Below are 26552 nucleotides of genomic sequence, written 5' to 3'. Positions count from 1 at the left end.
ACCTAATATTGTAATAGTAATTTTAAACAACCATAAATCAACTATTGTGTAGAAGACATGCCATTTTATATTGGAAGATTAGAGACAAAACATAAGGTACTAACCTCAAACATCCTGTTTTTGTAGACTTGCTGGTATATGACTTCATTAGGAGGAAAAAAAGACAAGAGTAGCTTCATTTAGTTGCCTTGTGAACTGTCAGGTTATACTGATAAGTGTTTGTCTCTTTTTTTTCTCATTTATTCAGGATATATGACTCAAATCCCGAACAACCAAATATATTCCAAGTAGAGCAACTGGAACGTCTAAAGAAGGAATTACCAGAGCTGAAAAGCTGTGTGTGTCCCACAGTTAGCCACTTCAAATCCATATCTCCATGTAAATGTCATCATAGTTGCCTGGAAGAGAAAACTGTAGATAACTTGCAGAGTGTTCAAATGCAAAAGGACTGATTCTAGGCAGAATGCTGTTTTGTATCTGTTTAACTTCGACCATTGGAACAGTGCTCTCCATGCCTTGACTGTTTGTTTGTTTAAGTCTCCCAAATAGCAATAACTGTGTTCCTCCTTCCTGACAATACTTGCTAAAGTTTCAAACAATGTTAAAATATTCAGCCAGTTATAGTTGTTGCAGTTTACATACACAGTTTTAAGTTTCCCATAATCAAATCTCAAATTTTGAAGCAGTAAATTTAGTATTAACACTAAGTGTGTTTTAAAAAAAAAAATTAAGCACTCTAAGGAGTGGAAGTTAAAAAACTAAATTGTAGAGAAATTACAATGACCTGATGGTGAAAATGCTTTAAAAAAAAAGTTTTGATTTTGATTTTACTTCAGTAGTACAGCTCATCAGCCTGTACATGACACCAGGAAATTACGAGTGATTGTAAGGTACGTAAAATTAGATCTAGCCCGAATAAATCGGTACCTCTATCTGTATATGTATTTGCACTGATAGATCCACCTGTATAAAGCTTTGTGCCATTTAAAAAAAACTCTACACTTTTAAGTAAATTACAGCGCATATTAACTCATTTTTCCCCCTTCATGGACATTTAGGCTGCTGCCATTGTTTTCTGATTTGCCAACTGAGTGGTACGGTGTCTGTGTTTAGTAGTGAGGGGTGAACCACAAGTATGAATATTTTTTCATTAGTCTCACACAAGCCTGCTAAACTTTAGGAATGTTGCTCATAATTTTAATATTAACAGAATTACAGAAACACCTGTCAGTGGCTGAGAATCTTTTTTGCACAGTAACTTTAATAAACGAAATATGTACCATGCACAAACTCTAGAAAATGCATGCTTTAGTTTTTAAGCATGAAATTTAGGTGTTTGCTGAGGTCCTTGCATCTTTACGGTGCTAGTTATATGTGAAGGGTGCAAGGACTAACTAAACTACTTAACCTTCTTTGCCTAAAACCACAAGCCTGTTATTCACAAACATTTGGAAAAAAAAAAAGGCTATACCATACATGGTTTGTCTTTCTTACATAATATAAGCCACTAGCTTTTGTATTTTGCAAGATCTGATTTTTTTTTTTTTTTTTGGAGCAAGAATTACAACTGTACTGAATTCAGATAATCTGTATGCTGTTGGCTGATACCTATCCTTTGTAATTTATTATGAAGTCATAGTTTAGAATTCTTAATAGATATATGCATGTCCTTTTTCCTCCTGAAGTTGCAGGTCATGCCAACACAACAGCTGTAACTTTCTACTGAAGTGTTAATGTATAATAAGAATGAAAAATATTTATTTTTTTCTCTTGTAAATTGACAATGAAAACAATAGTGTGTACTATATTCTTTATATACAGTCATTGCTACTTAGAACTGATTGTACAAAGAGTAAAGCCATTACAGATACATGCTTGAGCCTGCACCACTGAGCAGTTTGGAACAAACAGCTTGTTTCAATTTGCCTTGTACATTTTAGTATTTAAAGTTTGTCCTGCACAAACAGCACAGTCATGATTAGGTATCTGGAAGCTGTCTTTTATTAAAAAAAATAAAAAATAAAAAAATTGTTTCAAAGTGTGAGAGTTGTCTTTTTGGGAAGGAGCTCTGAACCTGATTCTTGACATCAACAATGATCGCCTGCAGCTGTTACCTGATAGAGCAAGTCCAGATTCCTCACTTGTCAATGTGTGTGATTAATTCTTAGTAGTTTATAATTTGTGTACCCCTGAGAACTTCTTTTGAAGGGTTTTGAGGACTTTCCCAACTAAGTGGCTGTGGCAGCTGCTCTTTTCCTGCATGGTAGCAGGTCACTAAGGTAAGTGTATGCCTGGAAAGGCAGCTGTTAGTTTTTCATTGGGCCAGTGTATAAATCAATCTGATTTATGTTGTTGTATGCTTCCAAGTCCTCCAAAAGCTTAATCCTCTTTGACTCTCCTGCAGTTCACAGACATCAAAACAAAAATAGGTGAAGATAGTGGCTTTGTTGGGAGCACCTGTGTTTTCCAGGGTGTTTGAGTGTGGACAACCACCTTCAGACAAAAACATGCTCAGCACCCACTATTTCAATAACTGAACTTGCTCTCTGCTTCCAGAAGTGTTGGCCTTGGCTACTGGAGTCATGTTGACGCAGGCCATTGCTGGGCTGGTGCTGCAGTGTGCTCTGATAGTGTTTGCTGTTCTTTTGGTGGCCAAGAGCACAGCTAGAGAGGAATAAAAAGCAGGAAAATCCCTTCAAACGGAGGGAACGGAATTAAGCAGCAAGCGTTTTTAAGTCTGGATTTTCTGCTGGAATGTGGTAACCTCTGGCTGGTTAGGATCTGGTTGTATCTTGAGTGTTTTCTGGAGCCCAGTGTGGGCTGGAGCATAGCTGCTTGTTCCAGCAAACGGACTGCTACATTTTTTAAAAGTAAATTTGTTTCTAAATTAATCCAGAATTCTGAGAACTGTGGTAGATGAGAGAATTTCACTTCTACCTTTGGAGTTTCTTGTCTTTTGGTCTCAAAGGCTGGACTACATGATTCCTGACAGCTGTGTTACTTTGTCCTCTGGGTCGGTTCCCCTTAAATAAGAGAGAAGCGGGAATGATGAAATTGCCCAATATGACAGAGTAGTTGGGAGAGAAAAAGTTCCCTGCATGCGAGTGATTGGACAACAAGATATTTAATTGCTGTGACAAACTTCTGGTAAGGTTGAGACAAGGACAGGTCTGGGGAAAGGAGTTAACACTTGTGTGTTGGATGTATGTGAGGAGTGAAGCGCACCCACCTTCACATTCAACTTTTCCTCTTGGCCAGGAGGACAGGATTTGTCCTTTGCAAACCTCTGCTGCAGTAGCAGTGTAGCAGTAGATTTGTCCCTGGGACGGTGGCTTACGCAGCAGCTAATGATGCAGTTGTGTTACCTGCTGCTGACCGATGTATTGGTGCTTGCCCTGTGTGCAGATCCCCTGTATTTGCATTTCCATTGACTGTTCTTTGTATTTCAAACCACTGTCCCCCAAGTGAAATATTGCAGGTGCTTCTGGAAGTGACAGCACATGCATCCCTTTGTCCTTCGTTGTTTGTACTCAGATGCCAACAAAACAGCGACCTCTCACGCAGTTCCTGTTTGTTTTGTATGGGTATGTGTGTAAGCAGTTAACGTGACATTTATTTTGGACCAGGCTCAGTATTTCAGCTGACGGAAGCAAAACTCTCTGCTTGCCAGTCTTGTGTGCGTCTCTTTTGTAGCATTTCCCATGTGAGAGAGTTGGGGGCTTGGCTTGGTTTCAGGCTGCTAATTTAACAAATGAACAGAAATATTCACTGGCATAATATAAAATAAGACAAATAGAACATAGACAAAAAGTTGAGTCCATCTCCATACATTACCACTCATAATGGGTTTGTCTGGCCCACTTTAAAAGCAGCTGTATTGGAGATACCAAACCCTCTTCATTTGATCTTCCCTAGTGCTTTTAGATTTTCCTGATTTTTTTAACCTGAATCCCCAGTGCTACACTTCAAGGCCGTGATTTCCTAGTTTACTCCCTGGAACCAGAGGCCATGTTCCTGCTGTCCTTCTGTGGGCAGACATATTTTTCCTTTGATTTATTTTATTTAGACTACACAGCCTCCTGAAAGTGAAAGCAGTAGATCAGGGTTTGGTTCCTGCTCCGTAATACATCACTCTTGCTTTGGACAGGCACAGCCCAAGGTCTTTCAATAGCATTTTAAACGCTGGTGGCAGTAAGTCTGTTCCTGCTGATCCTCTCTTGCCTGCTCACTTCTACAGAAATATTTGGGTGGCTTTGGTGCTTTTGGACTGCAGAGATGTGGGGTCATGGATGCTGCAGCATGTAAGATTGTCGGTGCTGGGCCTGAACTGACATCTTGCCATTTGTTCCTGAGCTGTGGGTGCCGAGTCACCCCAGGGGGTATCAGCAAATTTTCTTCCTAAGTTGTGTGGACATAGATATTATTTTAACATCTGCAGAAGGAGGAATGCTGCTGTAATTCTCCCTCTCTTCATCAGCCTGGGCTGAAGAGATCATACAGTCTTCTGCTGAAGTACATGGAGCAATAGCCGCACTGGAACATTTGATCATCTCACATTTGATCATCTCGCTGAGGCAAGGACTAAAAGGGAGATGACGCTCCAGTGATGTGCCCTGGTGGCACGGGCGTCACACCAGCTTTCAAGAACCCGGTGTTTATGATTACTTTGACATGAAGAACTGTTCTGCCCGCTGTCATGTGTGAACAGCGCGGGAATAAAAAACTTGAAACAAACCCACTTTTTCGGTACTTCTTCCCTCCCTCAGCACGTGTTGCTGTTCCTTCAGCCTGCCCCCTGGGCGGGGGCGGCCCGAAATGGCGGCGGGGGCGGGACAAGATGGCGGCGGGCGGGCGGTACTTCTGCACAGCGGGTCGCGGCCTCGAGCCTTTCCTGGCCCGGGAGCTGCGAGCGAGGCTCGGAGCTACGGAGGTGAGAAGCAGTCCTCGTTAGCTGCGAGTCCGTTGTAATTTCAATATATCGTGCGGTAAAATTAAATATTTCTTGTTGTGTTCGCCAAGGAGATGCTAGGGAGTAAAATCATGACAGGACACCAGGAAGAAGCCGGCTCGTAGAGGCACTAAAATGATTTATTTCACGAAACCGCGCTCCGCAGCTCTGAGGGCTGTGCTGACCAACATCTCCGTCCCCTCGCCATCTCTGGTTAGCTGTGCTTTGCTGGGTTCTTCTCGGTGCGAAGACGTGGTAGGGCACACGGTGGTGCTGTTGAGCCGCTGAAGTGCTCACAGAAAATATTCTTTTTTCCCCTTCCCTTTAAGGTGGACTATATTTCGGGAAAAGTCTTCTTCACCACTGACGCGGAGCCGAGCGAACTGAAGAAAATCAAGTCTGGAGAGAGGTTGTTTTTGCTGATTAAGAAACACGACCCGCTTCCCGTTTCAGGAAATAAAGGTACTGCGCTAACTGTACCCTTCGAGTCATCCTGTTCTTTTTGCATGCAGGACGTGGGTTCAAAAACTTCAAGTGTAAGTGCATGTCCTATTTGTAAAATTAACATTCGATCAATTTCATCATCTGTAGCTCTAACTGAGAAGAATCAACTCTGAAGTTGTGGTTTTTGTTTTTGTTGTTTTTTGCCCAGCTATGCTTTCAAATATGTTTTTCTGTGCTGAAAACAGCTTAAAAATGTTTGAAATACATGTCTTACCAGCTGACATTCTGCTGGCATAGTACGCATGTATATATGTATAATACCACTCCCACACCAAAAAAATTAACAAAACTGAAGTCCGATTCTGGACCCCTTGTATGTGTTTTAACAGTGAGTCATTTTTTTTTAGGTGATGTGGATCCATACATATTCTGCATCACTTAACTGTTCAGTATGCAGATTTCTTGTGAATTTCAAGTATTTATGTGTCACTTTCTCTATCAGTGTTGAAATAAGAATTTCGAGTAAGATTGATTGATATTTGTATGGGGGTAGGATTTTATTTGAAAGATTACAAGAGGCTTTTGGCTCTAAGGATCAAATTTTACTATGATTATGAAATTTAAAATGAGAAATAGAAATACTTAAATGTTTTTCCCTGACCAGAGTCAAGACTTTTATATGAATTGGCCTCTGTATTTCTCGTGCCTCTCTTGTCATAGCTAAGTCAACAGGACACACTACAGGTAGGTGTAAGTTTAGGTGTGCATTGGAGACTTTGCAAGATTGAAGGAAGAGTAATTAATAGCAAGGAGATATTTTTTTTTAATAAAAGAATAAACTTGTGACTTTTATTCTGAGCCGAATCAAAGCCATTCATGTTTATGTCTGTCAATCCTGGAAAGTGTCCTGGATCTCTAATCCTGGACCAAGTGTTTTTCTGGACTAAGAGGACGACGATATGGTAGGCTGGTGCTCCATCCCTGGGAATGACTCTGAGGTAGTCTGGCTTTCTAGAGCTGCTGAACTTCTGCAGAATTCAAGCCCTGCAAAAGTTATTCTTGGTTCTGCAAAGCTTGTAATCAGATGGATGTGTGGGTCTTCAGCTGATAGGGTTTGTGGGTGTTGAGAGCTTGGCTGTGTCTGTGATGTGTGCTGCTGCAGTTCGTGGATTCACACGTTATCGAGATCTAAACAAAGTCTCTGACAGATGTTCTCATTCTGTGGGAACATCAAATGCTGAGATTGAACTACTTAACCTGAAACTAGCCTTTTCTTCCAGGGAAAATACTGCATGAAATTAGAAGTCTTGTCATTGAGGAACCAAAGGATTGGCTGGATGTTATCGCTACTTGGAAAAACCTTCGTGGTTGTGAGGGGAAAAAAGATGGTGTCTCTCAGGAAAACCCATCACCTTGCAAGAGAAAATCAGAAGAAGAGATGAATGTTGTGACTAAAAGACAGAAAACAGAGCGAGTAAGAGAGATTGTGTCTGAGGAATGTCAAGCAGGAGCTGGAGAGAATGGTGTGGTACCAGACAGGAAGAGTGATGAGGAAGGCCAAACTGAAACCAAAACTTCTTTAGAAGACTCTTCCAAAAGCAGTGGAGAGAAACCTGTTGAGAATGAGAAGCATAGCTTCAGCTTCCGAGTTTCTTGTCGCTGTAGTGGAGCAATTGCCAAAATACTTACTTCACAGGTATGCTAAAGTATCTGTGTTTTAAAAGAATGTAGTGAAAGTGAAAGGAGGCGTGTGGTTTATTTGCAATTTAATTTGTGTTTTGTATGTTTTGGAATAACAAACTGGTCTGAACTTTTTCTGTATCTTCAAAAAAAAAATTGAAAAAACTCATAAAACTTGCATTTATGTTAAGCAAGTGGAAATACAAGTGCTGTTATTAATTTCAAGGCATGATTACCCTGAATAGTTTTTCGAATCAATGTCTTTTAATAAGGATAAGTGAAGGTAAGAGGTTGAGTGGCTGGGCAGGTGAAACCTAGTCGAGTCTGAAGAGAAATCTGTGAGTAGCTTGCAGCTACTTGAAGGGTCGTAGCAAGGACAGCGGAGCCACACTCCTCTCAGTTGAGGCAGAGCGCGTAACAAGGGGCAAAAGCCAGAATATGCAGATTGGAAGGGTGCTCTTTTGGGTATCATGAAGAACTTCGCAGAAGGGTGGTGCAGCCCTGAGACACATTCTGGAGGGTGCATCTTGGTCCTTGGGGTGTCAGCACTCAGCCTTGAAGAGCCGCAACCATTCTGAGAGAGGTGGTGTAGAGATCTCTAGAGGCCCCTTCTGTCCAACACTGTTCTCATCTGTATTGTATTTTCACCATAAGAAATGGAAATTAATGTGTAGCTGCAGTTTATTTAGGTTTCTCCTACTTGAAAATAACAAGTTAGATTTTTTTTCTCTCTACTAAAGCTGGTATCTTGGGAAGATGGGACACGTGAGCCTGCCAACACCAGTGTTTGTTTAAATTGGTTCTGTGCATTTGAATTCTTATGCTGAAGGTACAACTTTCCAGAGGTGATAAAAGCATTAAAACTGAGAGTCGCAGTTATGCATTGACAGGTTCCTTCAGGTGATCTAATTTACAGTCATCAGAAATACTTCACGTGTGATACATAGTTCTAAAATGACTACAGCTGTTTGTTTTACCTTGGCTAGGACTTGAACTTCAGCCTCCCACACTCCAGGTGAGCAATAGTCATGTTATCCTGAGGTGTGTTTCTATCACTCTGTCCTGGTACACCTCTTCTGGTCTTTGTATAAATTGTTCTCTAGCAGTAAAGAAAGACTTTTTCTTTTCCCAGGTACTTATGAGGGTTGGGTAATCAAGGTTGTGATCTGTATTTTTCTTAATTTTTTTATTTTTAATGTCTTTTACTGGTCTTTCCCTTCACAGGAGATTGGAAGAGCAATTGGCATAGCGCTCATGAAGCAGTTTAGGTGGCGGGCTGATCTGCGGAACCCCGATCTAGAGGTAGTGGCACTTGTCTGCCAGGCGGCCTGTTGCTACTTCCAGAATTGCCCCAAAATATATATATATTTATATATGTCTGCCTTCCATGTAAAACACTCCTTAATGGCACTTCATTTTCTAGAAAAACAAAAAAATAGCTGAGTGCAAGTATACAGTGAATAATCTTCTGTTTAGAGTAAGTGGTTTTATAGTTAAAAATATCAAGAAGATACTTCCTGGAGAAATTTAAGTGCTTGCTGATGGATCCCTGACTGACAAATCCCTTCCTAGTTTGCTTAAATCTTAAATCATCTTTAAACTGGCATTCAGATTATCAAGTGTGATTTCTTCCAAATAATCATAAATTTGTAGAGTATGTATTTTTGTTCTTAAGTGGTATGATCAGAAGTTCATAGAAATATCTTCTGTCTGGTTTAAATGAGTTTAAGCTATTGTCATCTCAAGTTGAGAAATTCTAATGTTACTTTTCCCTCTTTCAGATCTTTGTACATCTTAATGACATGCACTCGGTTGTGGGCATTCCTCTTTTCAGGTGAGTGTTCTCATCACCAGATCTGTTTTGGCAGTACCAGAACAGGCACAATTTCTAAATAGTCTTGCTGTCCACTGTGTTTATCTTCTGGATTAATATTCACTGGACTGTTGTGTTCGTCTTGTGGTCTGTCTGAAGTTAACCTGAGCACATGTTCCAGACTTTGCAGTGAGTGGCTAAAAGCAGACTGTGGTTTCTGATTACAGATCTGGGAAGTTCAGTTCTTTTTGTATTTTATATTACGTAGGCTTTTCTATGTTGTTGTACCATTATCTTACACTGATTTTGCTGTCTACAGGCTTCCATTGGCAAACAGAGAGTATATCAAAACAGCAGGGCTGCGGTCAACAATTGCGTGGGCCATGGCATCTCTGGCTGAAATCAGTGTAAGTGAATGTTCATGGCAAAAGTGTAGAGTCCTGAGTGAGTCCTTTGCTGCTCATCAAGGCTGAAGCTGGAAGCTTTGAAGCAGCGTGGTGATTTTAATTCTTCATGCTTTAATCCACATGGACAGAGCTGGAAATTTTTGTGTGGTTAGACTGCACTGTCACCTGGTGTTCAACCTCATATCTTCTTTAGTCCAAGGGCCTTCTAAGGATAGTTATTACTCTCTGTACAGATATATGGTTAAATTGCAGGGGTTTTGTCACTGTCCAGATGTCAAAGCTTGTTTGGGGTTGTTCTCCCAAGTAAAAATGGAAGCCAGTGTGATGTTTTCCACAGGTTAATTTGATGCCAGTATCTGTCTGCAGTCTAGTCATATTTTTTTCCTAAATGTCACCTCAAGACTAGATGCAGTGATGCATTGTCTCTAGTAAAGCCATTTATGCTTTTTACAGTATTGTCATACTTCTTTACTGTATCATCTGCAAGTTTGGCCTGATAAAGCAGTGACTGTTTTTACCTGCACTGGAGTCAGCGGGACTGTGCAGGTGATCAGTCCATGACTGAGTATGCTTTGTGTTGAGGGAGAAGTCTTATCTTGTTTGGGATTGTCCTGGTTTCAGGTAGGACAGAGTTAATTTTCCTCCTAGTAGCTGGCAGGGTGCTATGTTTTGGATTAGGATGAGAAGAGCGCTGATAACATGCCGATGTTTTAATTGTTGTAGAGCAATGCTTACACCAAGCCAAGGACTTTTCAGCTTCTCGCTCTGTCCTGCTAGCGAGCAGGCTGGGGGTGCAGCAGGAGCTGGGAGGGGACAGACCCAGGACAGCTGACCCAAACTGGCCAAAGGGGTATTCCATGCCATCTGACGTCATGCTGAACAATATATAGGGGTGGCTAGCCGGGGTGGGGGGGCCGGCTGCTCGGGGATAGGCTGGGCATCGGTCAACGGGTGGTGAGCAATTGCATTGTGCATCACTTTGTACACATTATTACTATTATTATTATTATTATTATTATTGTTATTGTTATTATTTTCCCTGTCTTAATAAACTGTCCTTATCTCAACTCACAGGCTTCACTTTCCCGTTTCTCTCCCCCATCCCGGAGAGGGAGGGGGGAGGGTGAGCGAACGGCTGTGTGGTGTTTGGCTGCCAGCCGGGCTAAACCACAACAGGGATGCAATAACCCCTTTCTTTTTGTAGGCAGGTGACTTTGTGCTAGATCCCATGTGTGGGCTAGGAACAATTCTGCTGGAAGCTGCCACAGAGTGGCCCGTAAGTATTGCAGTCGTAATAGGTAGGAGCTTTGCAAGATTTCTTGTAGTTGTGCCAAGAAAAACATCTGTGCCACAGTTATAATGATGTCCATTAATGGAACACTGGAACCAAAATGGTCTTTTATAGACAGTTGTTAAAAGTGCTTTAGTTCAGACATTCCTCCACAGGAATGCAAAATAAAGTCCTACATACCTGTGTGAGTGGGTGCTGGGAGCCCTGTATCGATAGTGCAGGGTTTGTGTGAGGCAACCTTGGGCTTTCTTTTAAAATCACTTCCAGCATAAGCCCAGGCGGAGGTGTCAGTGTGACAGTACAGTGAATTTTCAGTATTAGAAAATTATTAGGCAGTGAGGCTGTTTGTAGACAGCTGGGATCATCTGTGAGGACATAGCCTCAGTGTTTCTGTGAAATACAGGTGTCTTGAGTAGCCCAGAACATGAAAGGAGTGAAGATAGCACAAACTTCTCCATTGCTCTGTCGTCTTAATCTATGTATTGCTCTACGTAGATGGTAAAGCAAGTGGTTTGTTTTGGAAGAGCTGTGCAACAAGGCAAGTCTGTGAAGGTTTTATTAAATAAATACACGTTTGTTAACTATTTTTTTCTTTTTCTCTGAACAGGAAGCCTGTTACTGGGGAACAGATATAAGTGATTCACAATTAGAGGGCGCAGATGTGAATATTAAGACTGCAGGTTTGATGGATAAGATTGAGTTACTTAAAGCCTCTGTGAAAGGTATGTCTGTAAGCTTTCAAGGTGAGGCATGTTTGAAGTCTTCTGTGGTTATACGGGTAGCGTAGGTACTCTTGAGGTGGTCTGTAATAGAACAAACTCTAAATAGCTGGCTGGTGACCGGGTAATTTTGTTCTCTCCCCTCTGAACTTCGGCAAGAATAAGCTCAGCAGAAGACAATGAAAACAATAATTTTCAGACTTGGGCAGTAACTCTATCGTAATGGTAAATTTGCAACCACAAAATGGTCCAAGAAGCATCTCAAGCCAGTTCTGGTAAGGCTGGCATAGAATCACAGCAGGGTTTAGGTGGGAAGAGACTGCTGGAGGTCTTTAGTCCTGTTAATCTGCTTGGAGCAGGGCTAACCTCAAAGCAGGGTTCAGGTTGCTCACCTTATCCAGTCAAGTTCTGAGCATCCTGAGGGATGAAAACCCCATGGTCTTTTCCTTTCACATGTTGGTTTTGCTCGGGGCAAGCCAGCCTGGTGTGTGGCTGTTCATCATCACCACAAGGGTGCACTGCTGTGTCACAGTCAAAAAAATATATATTCCCAGGATGCAGCAATATTGCGGAAATACTTCAAAGACATGAGTTCCAACAGAATCCAAGTGATTCTGGCTGAAAGTTAAGTAGATTCTTGGGAAAAAGAGGGGGTGGAGGGGAATTTAACATGTGGCTCCTTGCCATTAATGTGTGTTCGTTTGAACATCTGTGCTAAGCAAAGTGCTTGCGAGCTCAGCTCTTCGTTTGCATTTTGCTTATAAAGTTTCACTTGCGTTGAGAAGCAGCAGTTTGGAACCGTGCAGTGCCCTGCTAGGAGATTTTTGCTGTTGGAGCAAGCACAACACCAGTAACAGGGAAGATCACAAGCTAAGCTATGCTCTTATGGGTTTGTCTGTACCCAGTCTGCGTTGGGTTGGTAGCTTTGTGGTGTTATTTGTGAGGATATAGAGAGAAGGAGCTGTGAATCTGGGTGTGTAACCTGTGAAAGAGCTGGCAGGCAGTTTGGTAAGGTGAACGACGCAGTGGCTGCTGTTCATTTTTCAGATAGTCAGGTGTAAAGACCTCCCTCTATTCTGCAGCGTTGCCGTTGCCTTCAGAAAGCTTTGACGCCGTGATTTCGGATATTCCATTTGGGAAGAAGTTCAAGATCACAAAAGACGTACGATTCCTGCCAGATATTCTCCAGGAGATGGAGAGGTATGTGTGGCCTTTGATGTGAACGTAACGATGGTTTGTGATCTTAAGCGTTCAGTCAGCTCCAGGTTTGTTTTATTTGAAACGCTCTCTAGCTCTGTAATCTGATGCTGCGCAGGCTGTGAAAGTCTGAGTCCTTTACTCGTTGGTTAGTGGCTGTTGTGACTTGTTTCACAAGCTGTGGAAGCGCTGATGGGAGTGCAAGCCAGCAAGGAATGAGCTTGTTGGCTGAACCACACTCAAAAATATTCTTTCCACAGCACGATGGTGAGAGAAAGAAGAAAGAGAAGAGGGTAACCTAGCCAAACTGAAGGCGTAGATAGGCAAATAAAGCAATAATCCTTTCTCAGTTGAGGTCTGTGTAAAATCATAGGCTTTCATTTTGGGTTCACAACCAAGCTTTTACCAGCCTCCCTTGGCAGGAGAGATCTCAGATGGGAAAATGGTGAAAGGCATTTTCCTTTCTGGCAGTGTACTGCAATAATCCAGCTAGCCACCTGGTCATCTTTTAGACGTCTCCTTTCATATCTCACTCTGTCATTTTGTGGCAGAGTGAAACCAAGCTAATAGCAGGCTGCTTCTAACGGGTGGTTCAAACTATCTGTCTCCTTATTTAAGTTCTTTGCTGAAAACAAACCCTTTCTGTAGGACTGGACTTCAGTGCGTGTTGATCACACTCAGTGCAGGAATGTGGTGAGAAGATGGTAAAGGCGGCGAGGTGGCTCCCCAGAATGGCAGGGTAGTCTTACGCTGACCATCCCTCCTTTTAGCCTTGTTTGACATTCTTACCTTCTGGTCTCATTTCCTCTGCTGGGTCATCCTAGGCAAAATATCTCCTTGGGAAGGTGGAGGTGAGGCAGGGACCATTGTCACGAGAGAGTCCCACCAGTAAGACCCTTCAATGCACTTGCTGTGAGCACAGCCAGGATAGTCTTTTTTTCCTCTCTCAAAGCCAAGTGTAGCAGTTCCTTCTGTACTAAGAAAAACTGAGTTACAAACAATGGTTAACTTTCCTTTGGTTTCCTGTGTTTGAGAGATTTCAAGGGTCACTGCAATGTGGAAAGGACAGACTTTTTAAAGCTTTCAAAGGGAAAGGCCAGCTTCAGCATTGCCTTACCAATGTGAAAAGCTCTCTCTCTTTCTGTAACGCGAAGCTGTTCCTTTGCGTGCTGGTGGAGGCTTAGGGCTTGCTTCTCGTAGCGAGGCTCAAAAATGGGTTTTGAAGCTGATTGTGTCCCTGGTCCTTGGAACAACACGAAAAGCAAAAAAGCTGAGTCCATCCTCACTGCTCAACAAATGGACAACTCCTGAGGTCAGAAATGTTTGGAAATCAATAAAGGGCCCATTTTTCCCAGTCAGCAAGAGTTACAAAGACGGGGAATTTAAATTCCCTTCGGAAATGTAGCTTACTGGGTTGAGCCATTACCCTTAACACGCTTAGGTGTTATACTGCGTGCAATTGGCACCTGAAGTATTGCTATTGTCGAGTTGTGCACAGATGAATGAATCCAGGCGGGATGAACACCTAACCTTTATTTCTTTTTTTTCCTGCAATTGCCAGAGTACTTCGTGTTGGAGGGACTATTGTATTGCTCTTGAGTCAAGATCTCCATAAGCGCATGGACAGCATTAGCAAGAGTGGTGAAAACGAATCTCCTAATGCCATTTCTGATGGAGCAGGTGAAACGACTGCTGTGGAAACCTCGAGTAATGATGGGAATTCTTCCTCCGTGGTGAAAGGTGTCGAAGAACCCTTTCTCAGCAGCAGACAGCCATGTTTTGGGTCGCTGGTGCCGGATGGCATCTATGAAGTTAGCCTTGGAAAGACAGTTGCTTTCATATACAAATACAGGAAGATCTCTGCTGCTGGGAATTAGTAGCCTACGTGCACTGTCTAAGGTGTACGTGAATCCTGATATACTTGAAAGCAGCATGGCAGTGAACTGGTGGAACCCCGCTGATCCAAACCCTGTGCCATTTGTTGGCTCACTTCGCTTCGTATGGGTGAACTACGCTGTTGCTTGTCTCTTCGGTTTTTAGGAGAGGTGGAAGATACCAGCTAGAGTTTCAAATGTTTTTAATGTAAAATACTGTAATGAGGAAGAGTCCTCAAATCCTTGTTTAGGCAAAGCCTCTCAATATTGTGAGGAGTTTATTCGGGAGAGGAAGACTTCATTTGCCATACTGCAAAGATGTATATGGTAGTATTACATGTAAATGGTTTTTCACCTTCAGCAATGTTTTTCAGAAACACTTGTGAAGAAGTCTCCACCTCTTCTTCAGGACCTGATGGAGGGCTTTCCTGTGTGTCTTGCAGTCTTGTATTATTTCAAAGCTAGTTTGTGATGAATGTGAAATGTCGCTATTCAGATATTTTTGGAGTGGAAAATAAATTATTTTTCGTATTAATTCCTTGCGGAGTGAGCATGTTTCAATCGGGTGAGCTTTAGCTTTTTAGTGTGAAGACTTCTTTCTATAAAAATAATACTTTTCCTTGCTTGATAATGCTGCTTGAAGGGCACAGCGTGGCAAAAGGAAAAACTTGCAGACTGAGTGAACAATTAGAGCTGGCTTCTGTCTGCAGAGAATCATATGGAAAAATTTTCCTGAAAAGGGAGAGGTCTTAATTCTTTCAGTCTATGCAAAAGGTATTTTGGGGGTGATAGTCTAATTCAAAGCTTTCCCAGGGTTGCTGAGCTGACAGTGAAGTATTTCTGTAGAGAATTATTGTAAATTGCTTTCAGATGGTATTTTGGACAAGCACTTGCAACTTGGCAAGCTGGGATGGACTCATGCATTGTGTTCCTCTGCTGTGAGGAGTATGGAGATACAATTAGAAGTGTCTGTCTGGATTTTCTGTATTTTGTTTTCTTTTTCTTCTGGTACATTGGCTGGGAAAGGGAAAAAACTTGACTCTTCATGGTTAATTGCACTTGAGGAGAATAAATCTTACTGCTGTTGAGAGCTGCTTGTGCAGCTCATGTCTTGTCTCGGCTCAAACCTCCGAGCCTGGCTGAATGCATGGGGTTTTGTTACCCCACAAGCAGAACTCTGCTCATCTCCTCCTCGAACGCTGTGAGGTCCCGCTTCTCAAGTTGGCTGCCACCCTTCTGGGTGGAGGTTGTGCCTTCTACCATGACAGCCACCCCCCAGTTCAGTGTCACCCATGGATGTTTGTGCTCTTCACCCAAGGTAGAAACAATTTTTTTTCGTTAAACCTTCTCGGTGTTGTATTAGATGCATAAACCATTTTGAGAGAGTATTTCTGCACTCATCTGCTTATGGCAAGACAAACATGCAAGCGGGTAAGATCTGGCTCTAGCAGAACCTGACAGTGTTTGCTGAGAAACTGCGCTGTGCTCAGCAGTACGGCCAGGCACAGAGATGTGGGCAAGACTACCCCCAAAGCTGTGCTCAGCGCTGATGCTGGTTTGTCTTGTCATTGCTCCTGGCATCTTGATTGCTGTCAGACCAATTTACTGATCTTGTTGGGTGTTAGTCTCCTTTATATGGCTCTGTTTCTTTTCCTGATTTCCACTGACTGTTTCTGTTATCATTTAATTGATGGTACCTGCATTAAGCTGATGCTTCTCTGTTCCACTACTCTTCTCTTTCACTTCCCCTTCTTTCTTCTCCCACCCCTTCGCTCTTCAAACAACCTTTCCTTCTCTCACTTTTCCCTTCTTCTCTTCCAAACCCTGTGCTTACAATATTCACCCCTATCATTCCTTTTTGTGTTCATCTTGTATTACTCAACCTTACTGCTTCTCTGATTGCTCAGCTTCTTCGGTAGAGTTTGCTCAGCTCCTTCAGCAGCATCTGCTCAGTTCCTGACAGCCTGTGCCCTCTGCGAGGCAGCCCAAGGGACCTTACAGGTTTCCAGCCCACTCTTTCCTGTGCCCAGCAGGTGTGAAACACCTCTTCAGCAATGAATGCGTGGATGCTATGTGTCGAGGACAATGCTGTCTTTTAGGTGATGGCAGAGGATAGTAGTTTTTGGATGAGTTGTGACAGATGCATCAACGTAGCACCAAAGTCCCTTAATTATGGGGACTAGCACTGTCAGCTTGAACGTTGCCTGACAGATTAGCGTGGTGATCTCATCAGTTAACTTGCACGTCACTTCTATTAAGTGCTGGAAAATGCAAGGCTGCTGCCCTTCTAGCACTCACTGCCCCTCTGTTGCTGCGAGTGGCTTCTTTGCCCAGACAGAGAGGTTCTCTGGGCTCTGACTTCCTGCTGCTTTGCTTGGTGTAAGCGCCAGGCTGTAACCCTTCTGGTTTATGAACTTTCTCTGCTTTGCAAGAGTGACCATTTCCAAGCCGTGAAACTGCAGTTGATGCAATGATTTTGACAGAGGTGGGTATTTTACTAGATGTTGTAACTTGACAAAGAGGCTAATGCCTCAGAAGCAGGAACGGACAGGAATGGTTTAATCCTTCCCACAGTGTGGCTTGGGGGCTCAGAATGGAAATTGTGCTTATTTACAAATTACACGGGACCTTCATGTACAAAGATTACACAAGTACATGCTGGTTTAAAAGAAAAAGGTGTGTTTGGGCATTCAGAAGAGAAGGGGGGCACCAAAGCCTACCTTTAAAATCAAATGCAAAAGGTACTGAATCATGTCATTACACATGATGCCCTGGGGAAAGAAGTATAATTCTGTCTAGGATTCATTTGGCAACAGTGACTGTTCTTTGATTCCTTTATGTACAGATCCTTGAAAAATAGGAATAGCCCTAAATTCTTACACCAGCTTTCTTCCCCCTTTAGCCTTCTGTTGCAGATGTCTTGCTCCTCACAGATGTAGCATGTTGAGCTGAAGCATCTGATTCTGTGCCATCTCTGTCCTCTGAGAGCTGTCTCCTCTTCAAATCTCTACTGGGCAGCATGGGACAACAGCTTGCTGAACCGGTAAAACGCGATGGTTGGATTTTGAAGAATCAGGCTTTTGTGCTTGGAATCCTGAATTTCATTTTCCCTTCACTTCTGTTTCTTTTAGTAAGTCCTAAGGATGTTTTTCAGCCATCACTGGAGGGTGTTGGCAGTGGGTGAGCAGTCACACAGAGGAGTCTCTGGTGTACTTCAGCTCCTGCTAATGAAAGGGTAAGCTGTGCAAAGACACCTGCCTGCGACTATAAATGCCCGACTGCACCAGGCACAAAATACAGACTAGCTGTGTCCATGTTCTGTGTCATCAGGAAGGCTATAGATGAACTTGGGGAAGTAGTTCAGGTCATATGCAATGCTGGCTGCATAAGGGCACAGAGATACAGTGCAAAATATGCTTGCAAATGAAATAATTGTATTGGTATTTTGGGATGTAGCATAGCGTGAATAACAAATTAAATGTTAAGCCTTACTAATCAAATAACTTGCACCCAGCTTTGTTGATATAAGTTATCTCGGGTAGCACACAGGTTATAATTGCTGTTATTCATGGAGTTACAATGTGTTACCCAATTACGCAAGACTAAGCTGTAGCTCTGTGGCTGTGAGTTATAATCTGTTAACTTGGTTTCTACTTTTAAGACTGAAGGAGTCTCCTCTGTGACTTCAGTCAAGCCTGCCCTTACAAACCAGGCAAAGTAGCCAAAGCTTCCGTCTGTGATCAAACCTGATCCAAGTGGCAAAATCGGATCGAGCATGCTGGAGCTGTGATGTGGAATCCCCTCTGCAGGAGCAGAGCCTGCTGCATGCCTCAGGGGAGCCAGGAAAAATTGTTTTGCATGTGCTGCACATAATCTGATCTGAAGGTTATAGAGCAGGTAATCTACCTTTGTGGGTGGCCCTCGGCAGCCTCCCACGGTGTAACTCTGCAGAGAACCACTGAGGTTAAGTCAGCCCCCAGCTGTCTGCAGGCATCCATCTCCCTGCCTCAGGTTTCTGTCGGGTCACTCTTCATTAGGCATTTTTCATTAGGCTATGTTTTTCATTAGGCAGCTAAATTAGCCATGCAAAATGAGCCTTTCCTCAGGCCTGTGCTTTCCAAACTCAAAAAAAAAAAAAAGTATGCTGTGCATTACAACCACTCAAATCGAAGTATTTCCTTTGGCATGGGAGAAAGCATTGTGCATAGTGTTGTGAGTCGGGATAGTTAAAACTTGCGTTGGTTTCTTGTTGAGGGATTTTACCTTTCCCTCTTTAAATGACCTTTAACTTTACAACTAAGATTTTTTTGTGAAAGTGTTCCCCTTTCCTATTTCAGCATTAAGTATTTAGTACAACACCAAGGTCTGCAAGTTGCAGACTGTTCAGCTCTGGAGAAGAGAGATAATTCCATATGTAAAGGGGAGGGAATGGTTGTTTTACCCGCATGGTCCTGTCCTGCTGCTGCATGAGGCCTAGAACACTTTTCAGTTTTGTTCTTTTTTTTTAATTACTGGTTATTCCACTTGTACAAGTAAATGACTCGCTTCACGCAAGGCACAATAACTGGAGATGAGAAGGAAAGGCGTGCTGCACTTACTGGCGTTGCACGGTGCCTACCCAAGGGAAACCTGATGAAGTCTTCACCTGTAATTAGCTCGCTAGAACGAAGCATTACCATTACCTGTCATCAGGAACAGACAACCTGTGACATGCTGGGTGAGGCTTTTCTCCCAAAAGAAGCTGACTGTGGCCACAATGCACCTGCAGAGAACAGCTGCAGCCATGCCCAGGAAACTTCTCAAGTCTGTTGCCACCAAAACTGAGAAATAAAAGGCGTGTGTTACTGCCGACATTCCTTCCCTCACAGGAAAAATGGGAGGAACACTTAAAAAACAGGCACGAGCACAGCTGGCCTGTGCCAGGCAGACCCACAGTAGGAGGTAACCCCAGACCTACAAGTGCCTCTAAGTAGAAAGTGATCTCGCCATGATCAAACCAGTGAGGCTGGTGGTTTTGTAGCTGTGCTGTGAACTTCCCAGTATTACATGAGCCATTTAATCATACGGCTTTGGCCATGTAAGATTCAGGATGTGGGTGCAGCATGGATTTATGCAGACACACCGTGATACACTTTGTTCTCTATTTCCTCCTAGAGTTAAATTTAAAGTAAGTTGGACAGACAGAAATGCTCCAGTTTCTAAATGCCTGGGAGTTTCCATTCAGACAGGTTCTGCCATAATTGTTTAGCGTGTAGCTTCTGACGTCAGCTCCTGAAACATCTGCTGCTGGATGTCCTCCAGAGACACCAGAAAGCACGTTTCCAACCCTAGGTCCACAGACCCTTGCAGAAGCTAGGGAAAAGGCAACCAGCTTACATTCAACAAGCTTAAAAACACTTGTGTGTGGCCTGCAAGTAGAAATGAGGGTGAGCACTGCTGACCGTGGGGCCCTGCTGGGACCCTGCCTCCTCAGCAAACTAGTGTCTCATTCCTGCCTTTTCCTTGTGAAATGGAGAGCGCAGGCTGTTCTGATCATATATGGAGCAGATGCCATTTGTTCTGCTGGATCAGCTTCGTCAGGTTGATGAGGATGTTATGTAAGTGTATTGGCTGGGAGAAGTGGTACTCGACAGCAACACATCTCTGAGTGATGCCTGCTGGAGAGGAAGGTGAGCTGTTCCCAAACTAGGTAACAAAACAGCACTGGTCCCCCCTCTCCTGGTGCTCACCCTTGTTACACACCTTTGTCCTTCCCATCTCTTTGACACATGCTTACCTCTTGCCCACTCTTTCTTCTCTGTCCTGCTCATCCCAGTCTCCCACATCCAGAGTCAACTAGGCCCTTGAAATAGCTTCGCTCTCTGTGCTTCCTCCGGGGCATGAAGTAGCGTTTTGGATCCAAGTGGTGGGTGGATGGATGGGCTGTGAGCGCACAGCCCCAGTCAGGTATCTTCTGTGGCCGCAGGGTGCTGCTGGCAGCAGGGAGGGCTGGTAACCCCTGGGGGCACCACAGAGATTCGACTGGGATAACTCCCAATGTAAGAGCTGTTTCCATGTCTCCTGGTGTGTGTGAGCTTGACTGAAGCTGGTGGACATTGCAGGCAGGTTCTCCTCTTCCCTTCAGAAGCATGCCCAGAGAAGGGCTATGAAGCTGGGGAAGGGCCTGGAGCACAAGTCCTGTGAGGAGCGGCTGAGGGAACTGGGGGTGTTTGGTCTGGAGAAGAGGAGGCTCAGGGGAGACTTTACTGACCTACCAGAGGGTAGGCAGATGGGCATGGGTCGATGGGCAGAGGCCAATGAAATGAGGTTCAACACAGCTAAGTGCCAGATCCTGTACTTTGGCCACAACAACCCCATGCAGTGCTACAGGACTGGGGGAGAGTGGCTCAAAAGCTGTGCAGAGGAAAAGGATCTGAGGGATGATAATCAATGCTCATATGAAGATGAGCTGGCAGTGTGCTCAGGTGGCCAAGAAGGTTAACAGCACTCTGGCTTATATCAGGAATAGTGCAGCCAGCAGGTCTAGTGAGGTGATTGTTCCCCTGTACTCTGCTCTGGTGAGGCTGCGCCTCAAGGACTGCGTTCAGCTTTGGCCTCTCAGTACAGGAAGGACATCAAGGCCCTGGAGTGTGCCCAGAGCAGGGCTAAGAAGCTGGTGAAGGGCCTGGAATGCAAGTCCTGTGAGGGGCAGCTGAGGGAACTGGGGTTGTTTGGTCTGGAGAAGAGGAGATTCAGGGGAGGTCTTATTGCTCTCTACAGGTACCTGAAAGGAAGGTGTGGGGAGCTGGGTTTGGCCTCTTCTCTCAGGTAACTTGCGATAGGACTAGAGCGAATGGCCTCGAGGTGTGCCAGGGGAGGTTCAGGTTGGAAACGAGGAGACATTTCTCCTCAGAAAGAGCAGTCAGGCATTGGGACGGGTTGCCCAGGGAGGTGGTGGAGTCACCGTCCCTGGGGGTGTTCAAGGAAAGGCTGGGCGTGGTGCTCAGGGACGTGGTTTAGCGGGTGACAGTGGTGGTAGGGGGGTGGTTGGACCAGATGATCCGGGACGTCTTCTCCAACCCCAATGATTCCACGACAGAGTGACAGCGCCCCCACAGCACCTCAACCACCAACCCCCCTCACCCCCTTTCCCCGCGCATGCGCCTCCCGCCGGGGAGGAGCGGGGTGGGTCGGGGCTCGAGGCGGGGCGGCACGCAGGCGCGGTGGGGCGGCGCGGCGCCATGTTGCCGGAGCGGCGCAGGGGGCGGCGGTGAGCGCTGCGCGCCGGGCACCTCCCTCCGCCCTCACCCGGCCCCCAGGGGCCCCCCGGGGCCCCCCGGCACCATGAGCGGCGGTGGCGGTGGTGGTGGCGGCCGGGTGTGCGACCTGTCCCGGCGCAACCCCCAGGAGGACTTCGAGCTCATCCAGCGCATCGGCAGCGGCACCTACGGCGACGTCTACAAGGTAGCGGGGCGGGGGGCTCGGCGCTGCCGCCCCCCGGGGTGCGAGCGGCGGGGTCGCCCCTTTAAAGTTCGTATTATTTTGGGGGGGGGCGTTGGCGAGCGTTGTCCTGTTCTCTGTCACCCTCCCCGTCCCCTCAGGAGGGTCCCCGAGGCAGCCCCCCCCCCCCCCCCGAGCCCACTTCTCCCGGGAGACTGGGAGACGTGTACCCAAAAATGAGCAGGGCCGTGCATCCCCGCTGTCACGCTAATCCTTTATTTTACCTCGAAATGCCGCTTGTTCCCGCTTGTACCCCTACAAAAGGTGAGGCTGGACAACCTGTGGTGTCAGGGAAGGCATTGCTGAGGCTGCCTGGCATCAGCTCCCTCCATAACCCTGATCTCACAAACGTAGGAAAAGCAGAGCTAAAGCAAAGCACCCCAACATAACTTCATCTTTCTTATTTTCCTCATATTCCTTGGTTTCCACTCAGCGGTGGTGTACCTTGGGTGAACTCTTGGCAGAGAGGATGCAGCTGCCTCGGGTGCCGGTGGTTACCTCCGGTGGCAGAGCAGAGGGGAGGATTGAGGTTCATCGCCTGTGCAATCCCTTGGAAGCCTTGCTTCAACCGGGTGCTTCCCAGTGTCTCTTGGTCTGGTTTTGTAATCCCAGTTTGTTTGCTTAAGGAAATGGGTATGCGTAGGCAGGACTGTGACAAAAGGTTTAGAGGTATTCCACAATTTGAGGTTCCGCTGCGTATAAAAGTAGCGCCGACGTTACCTCTGATTTGGAGTGAATGTGCCCAGAATGAAACCTTGTTTGGGCTGGGGCAATTTTGGTTTAATCTCGGCTCGTTTGAATGCTGTGTGAGTTTCAGGACCTCAATCCTCTTGTTATTGTGCCCTTTGAGCACTTACTCCCTACTTTATTAATTGCTTAACTGAAAAGATTTATTGTTTTGCTTTCCCTACCTTGCCAGCTTGCTCTGAGTATTTGTGTATGATGCTGCTGTTCTAATTATGCACGGCTGCTTGCTCCACTCTCTGGCTCTTGTTTTTCTGCAAGCTGTTGTCTCGATGCACTCAGCTTTCTTGCGGTTTAAAACTGGCCTGTTGACTCTGTGCTGTCTTATTGATCGCATCTTTTCAGTGCTCTGCATGTGACTTTGATGGATGCGGGTTAACTGTCGTCCGTGATTACAGCTTAATTTTAAGGATGTTACCTCTAACCACAGACTGAATATCTCCATTTGCGGTACTAGTATACATACCAAACCTGTTAATTTCCAATGCAATTGACAAGGTTTTCTCGGTGATTATCATACTTCCCTTGCTGTCACCTTCAGTTCAGCGCGCATTTGGCATTTATAACTTCTTGTTGGGGGCACAGAACATACAGCTCACGGCTGCATGTGGCAGCTGAGATGGAGGGAAATATATCGGAACAAGGATACGCTAGGCCAGCATTATAGTTATTTACTTCTTGATGAGAGAAGCACTTCCTAGCTTTCTGATCAGGTTGTGGGCAGCGTAGGGAAAATGGGATGTGCTTTTCTACTGGATGAATTACTGTGTGTTTCGTTTTGAGGCAAGGTGTTGCCCAAGGTGCCTTCAAAGAGGAGCGTGAAATTAGCCTGAAAATAATAATGCAAGCTGGTTGCTGGTAATGTCACAAAGAGGAAGTAATACAGCCGTATGTGTCATCTGCATGTGAGCATACTCGGGCTTTATCCTAAATTTGTGAGGAGTTTAATAAAGCCTTTTTGATTTGCTTCATCCTATCTTCCATAGCTGAATTTAGCGGTTGATGAAATAATTGGTTGAAGCAGAGATTAGCCATGTGAACGTGGCACTCATCGGTGGTGGGATTTCAGCAGGTCTGATCCAAGTACTGGATGTACTCTGGCAGCTTCAGACTATTCTTTATAACTTGTGGTTTTGCCCCCTTAGCAGGGGGAGAGAGCCTTGTAGGGAGGCATTTCTGCTGTTGGTAGGTAGGGATTATTGCCTTAGTAAGATGACAATCTTGTTATGTTGACATTCTTACTAAATGCTGACCTTTCTGTAACCTGCTTTCCTGGCAAAGTTTGGAGGAGCTGAAAGCTGAGCAGACTGGCATCTACTTCCTTGATCCTTTTTCGCTGAACTGAGCTACAGCAGTGCGTGGGCCTACTATTATCTAGGTGAAACGCTTGATCTGCTGAAGAAATAACAAAACAGGTGGAGTATCTACTCTGAAGGTTTCAGATTTTAAACTCAGAGTGTGTGGTGTGGACTGAACTAAGGAAATACAGTGGGAATGAGGATGTGTCGGGTTGTTACCGCCCCACTGGTGTGAGTCCCGCTGTTTGGATGGTACCTGGAAATGTGCTAGTGCACGGCAAGTAGTAGATTTTTGACTTAAAACAGTGCTTTATAATTATCCGCCCTCTCACCGAAGTTCAGGTTTCTAAGAGGACTTGGAGAAGGTGATAGTGAGTTCATAGTAAGAAAAGTAACGGGGAGCTTTTTTGTGTGGTTAGTTCTTTATCAGATATGCGTAGTCAACAATATTTCTTCTAACCAACTCAAATTCATTGCGGGAGATGAAGTTTTACCTAGATTCCTGAATTATTAGCGTATCTCAGGCATGTAAGCACTGGACACAAGACAGTTTTTCAGTGAAGGTCCGGAAGAGATCTAGAAGATTTTCTTTTTTCAAGTGTTCAGTGAAGATATGTTACCATGATAGACAGATAAAACACTAACATTACAAAGCTCTCATTAGGTGTCTAAGTAAAACGTACGACTTAAAATCTATTCTCTTGTCAACAGCTGTCTCTTGTCAGGATTGGTAAAAGAAGTCAATGGTGAAATCAAGTTAATACTTTGGAGTTGGTGCATTTGTAACATAGCACAGATGATCTGCTAATAGAGCTTCCTTGGAGCTGAGTAGTCTTTAGTTTTGCATATCACATTTTCACTTCTGGTTTTGTTTCCTATGCCTCAATAAACTCCCTTGTCAAGTAATTTAGCTTCCTATGAAATATGGCTTAGAGACTGGCAGCATAATTACTTTTCTGATTGCAGGTACGCGTCAGCAAAATTCTTGATTTTCATCTTCTGTTTCTGATGAATTTTCTCATCTGAAGTGAGACCTGCAAGAAGGGGTGAAAACTTGTTCTGGTGCCATACCAGTCATTTCTGCCTTCTGCGTTTATGTTTCACTGTTAAGTACTGTTCCATTGCGTGGCACGGTCAGCATAATGTAAAAGAGGAGTTAGGCTTTTTCAGTTGTGAAAAAAAATGCTGTCCGACTCTGCTCAGTTGGAGGAAATAGTTCTGGTATTGAATGAAGCAGTTGCGTAGTTACTCTTTTATTTCATCTCTGATTTAGAAAGATTTTTATGTCTTGATATGAAAATGCCAGTTTAATCACCCCTGTACCCAAGCCGTCTGTAGTTTATGATATTTTTGGTCTACAAGTGCTGTGTGCAGTGTTGGCCATGTTAATAATTTAAATGACTGTGCTGTAATTCGCTGATTTGCTCCTGCCCGAACACCTTCGTGTTTGGTGGTAACTGCATATTGATTTGAAGTGTATTCTGAGGCAATTGTAGGTCCATTTCATTTGTTCATATCATTCATTTTTATCACAGCGTATCTTAAAAACAAACAAAAAAAATTGCTTCATTTGCCATCTTACAGGTTATTCGTCTAATGTCGGTAGACCTTTCCACAGTTTTTTCAGCATCTTATAAAACGAAAGCCCTTCTTTCCCCTTTACTGAAGCTCATGTAGCCTCATATGAGGCTCAGCGAGGCTGTTGTTTCTGCAAAGGTATCGGTTATATCACGGCTGTGTTACTTCAGCTATTTGCGTTGTTTCTGGTCTCAGCGAGTTGGCAGATGAAGACGCAGAACTTTGTAGTGTTCACTCTGTTTGACGTCTCATTTTAAATTGAGCCTGATTTTCTGTTCTCCGGTCCTTTGGTCTGGGTGTTTGTAGTGAGAGAAGTCGTGTATTTACCAGCTCAGCTATTGCACACTCTCAGATTCTGTGAGTGTCTCTAGGAAATGCCTGAAGACTCTTTCTCCTTTCTGCTATCAACTTTGTTTCAGAGTCTCTGGTTTCTGATAGCTCCTCTGTGGTGCTTGAAGGGAGTATGTCCACACTAGATTAACCTGAAGAGCCTTCCATTTTGCAGAGTCACACGCACAATTCCTTTCTCTCACGTGGGTGAGTGCCCTTGCTTCTCTTGCCCGGGGTGATGCAGTAAGCTATCAGTTCTTGTACGTCTTCTCTCCTGAAATATTTAAACTGTGACTTTTAGTTGTGTGCTTTTGGATGCACATTTTAGTCTTCCTTTCTTCCTACGTACCTTACAGCTGTTCAAGCTCCTTTTGACTTTGCTAGGAGTACATCGCTGTTTGGAAGGATCTCTGTTTCAGCTTTAGCAGCCTTTCGAAGTTTGTCAGGCAGGCAGAGAGGGTGGATATCCTCCCATCCCTTTTTTTTTTTTTACTGCATTGAGTACTATTGGGTTTGATTTCTGTGGCTGTGCTTTCCTTAACCAAGGAGCGCCCTGCTTAGGGATTTTGTTTGCTTTAGTTTAGGATCTCTTTGCTTAACAACATCACTTTCATCAGAGCATTGCTTTCTAAAATTGTAGCTCAGGCTTTGGTGTCGTGCCTCCTACCAGGATGTGGAACATCGTTTATTTTTATCGTAACTCTTAGCAGTTCAGTTCGGGTTAATTACAGCTGTGACTTCGTCGTAAGA

The 26552-nt window shown here is 44.3% G+C and overlaps 4 protein-coding genes across 13 annotated transcripts in view; 3 read left to right on the top strand and 1 right to left on the bottom strand.

The window, feature by feature from the left end:
• Nucleotides 1–2012, top strand: part of GPCPD1 (glycerophosphocholine phosphodiesterase 1) — a 45466-nt gene extending 43454 nt beyond the window's left edge. For all 6 annotated transcript variants that reach the window (XM_035552844.2, XM_050709484.1, XM_050709485.1 and 3 more), the window contains one exon: nt 248–2012. In XM_035552844.2, the coding sequence (XP_035408737.1) occupies nt 248–452 (205 nt within the window). In that variant the 3' untranslated portion in view covers nt 453–2012. The remainder of the gene's footprint in view (nt 1–247) is intronic.
• A 2742-nt stretch (nt 2013–4754) lies between these two features.
• Nucleotides 4755–14902, top strand: THUMPD2 (THUMP domain containing 2). 2 transcript variants are annotated; one of them, XM_035552887.2, is made up of 10 exons: nt 4755–4930; nt 5278–5410; nt 6673–7088; nt 8297–8374; nt 8854–8906; nt 9205–9292; nt 10497–10568; nt 11191–11305; nt 12385–12502; nt 14061–14902. In XM_035552887.2, exons 1-10 carry the CDS (start codon nt 4838–4840, stop codon nt 14374–14376), a joined length of 1482 nt encoding a protein of 493 aa, XP_035408780.1. In that variant the 5' UTR covers nt 4755–4837; the 3' UTR covers nt 14377–14902. The 2 variants fall into 2 exon arrangements, with proteins under 2 accessions (XP_035408780.1, XP_050565521.1); XM_050709564.1 differs by lacking the exon at nt 8297–8374 and having other exon boundaries at nt 4819–4930.
• A 2637-nt stretch (nt 14903–17539) lies between these two features.
• Nucleotides 17540–21595, bottom strand: TMEM178A (transmembrane protein 178A). The gene is given in 4 exon segments (XM_050709834.1): nt 17540–17789; nt 19040–19168; nt 19892–20027; nt 21496–21595. Coding segments are annotated over 4 exon segments (567 nt in total). The 3' UTR covers nt 17540–17587.
• Nucleotides 21567–26552, top strand: part of MAP4K3 (mitogen-activated protein kinase kinase kinase kinase 3) — an 81295-nt gene continuing 76309 nt past the window's right edge. For all 4 annotated transcript variants that reach the window (XM_035552893.2, XM_035552891.2, XM_035552890.2 and 1 more), the window contains exon 1: nt 21567–21816. In XM_035552893.2, the coding sequence (XP_035408786.1) occupies nt 21697–21816 (120 nt within the window). In that variant the 5' untranslated portion in view covers nt 21567–21696. The remainder of the gene's footprint in view (nt 21817–26552) is intronic.

The sequence above is a fragment of the Cygnus atratus genome, chromosome 3, assembly GCF_013377495.2.
Source record: "Cygnus atratus isolate AKBS03 ecotype Queensland, Australia chromosome 3, CAtr_DNAZoo_HiC_assembly, whole genome shotgun sequence".
Classification (NCBI taxonomy): domain Eukaryota; kingdom Metazoa; phylum Chordata; class Aves; order Anseriformes; family Anatidae; genus Cygnus; species Cygnus atratus.
This window is presented reverse-complemented; position numbering and strand designations above follow the sequence as displayed.

Coding starts and splice junctions, on each gene's coding strand:
- THUMPD2 (XM_035552887.2), top strand. CDS start 4,838: ATGGCGGCGGGCGGGCGGTACTTCTGCACAGCGGGTCGCGGCCTCGAG. Junction 7,089..8,296: donor CCAAAATACTTACTTCACAG/GTATGCTAAAGT, acceptor TTCCCTTCACAG/GAGATTGGAAGAGCAATTGG. Junction 11,306..12,384: donor ACTTAAAGCCTCTGTGAAAG/GTATGTCTGTAA, acceptor TCTATTCTGCAG/CGTTGCCGTTGCCTTCAGAA.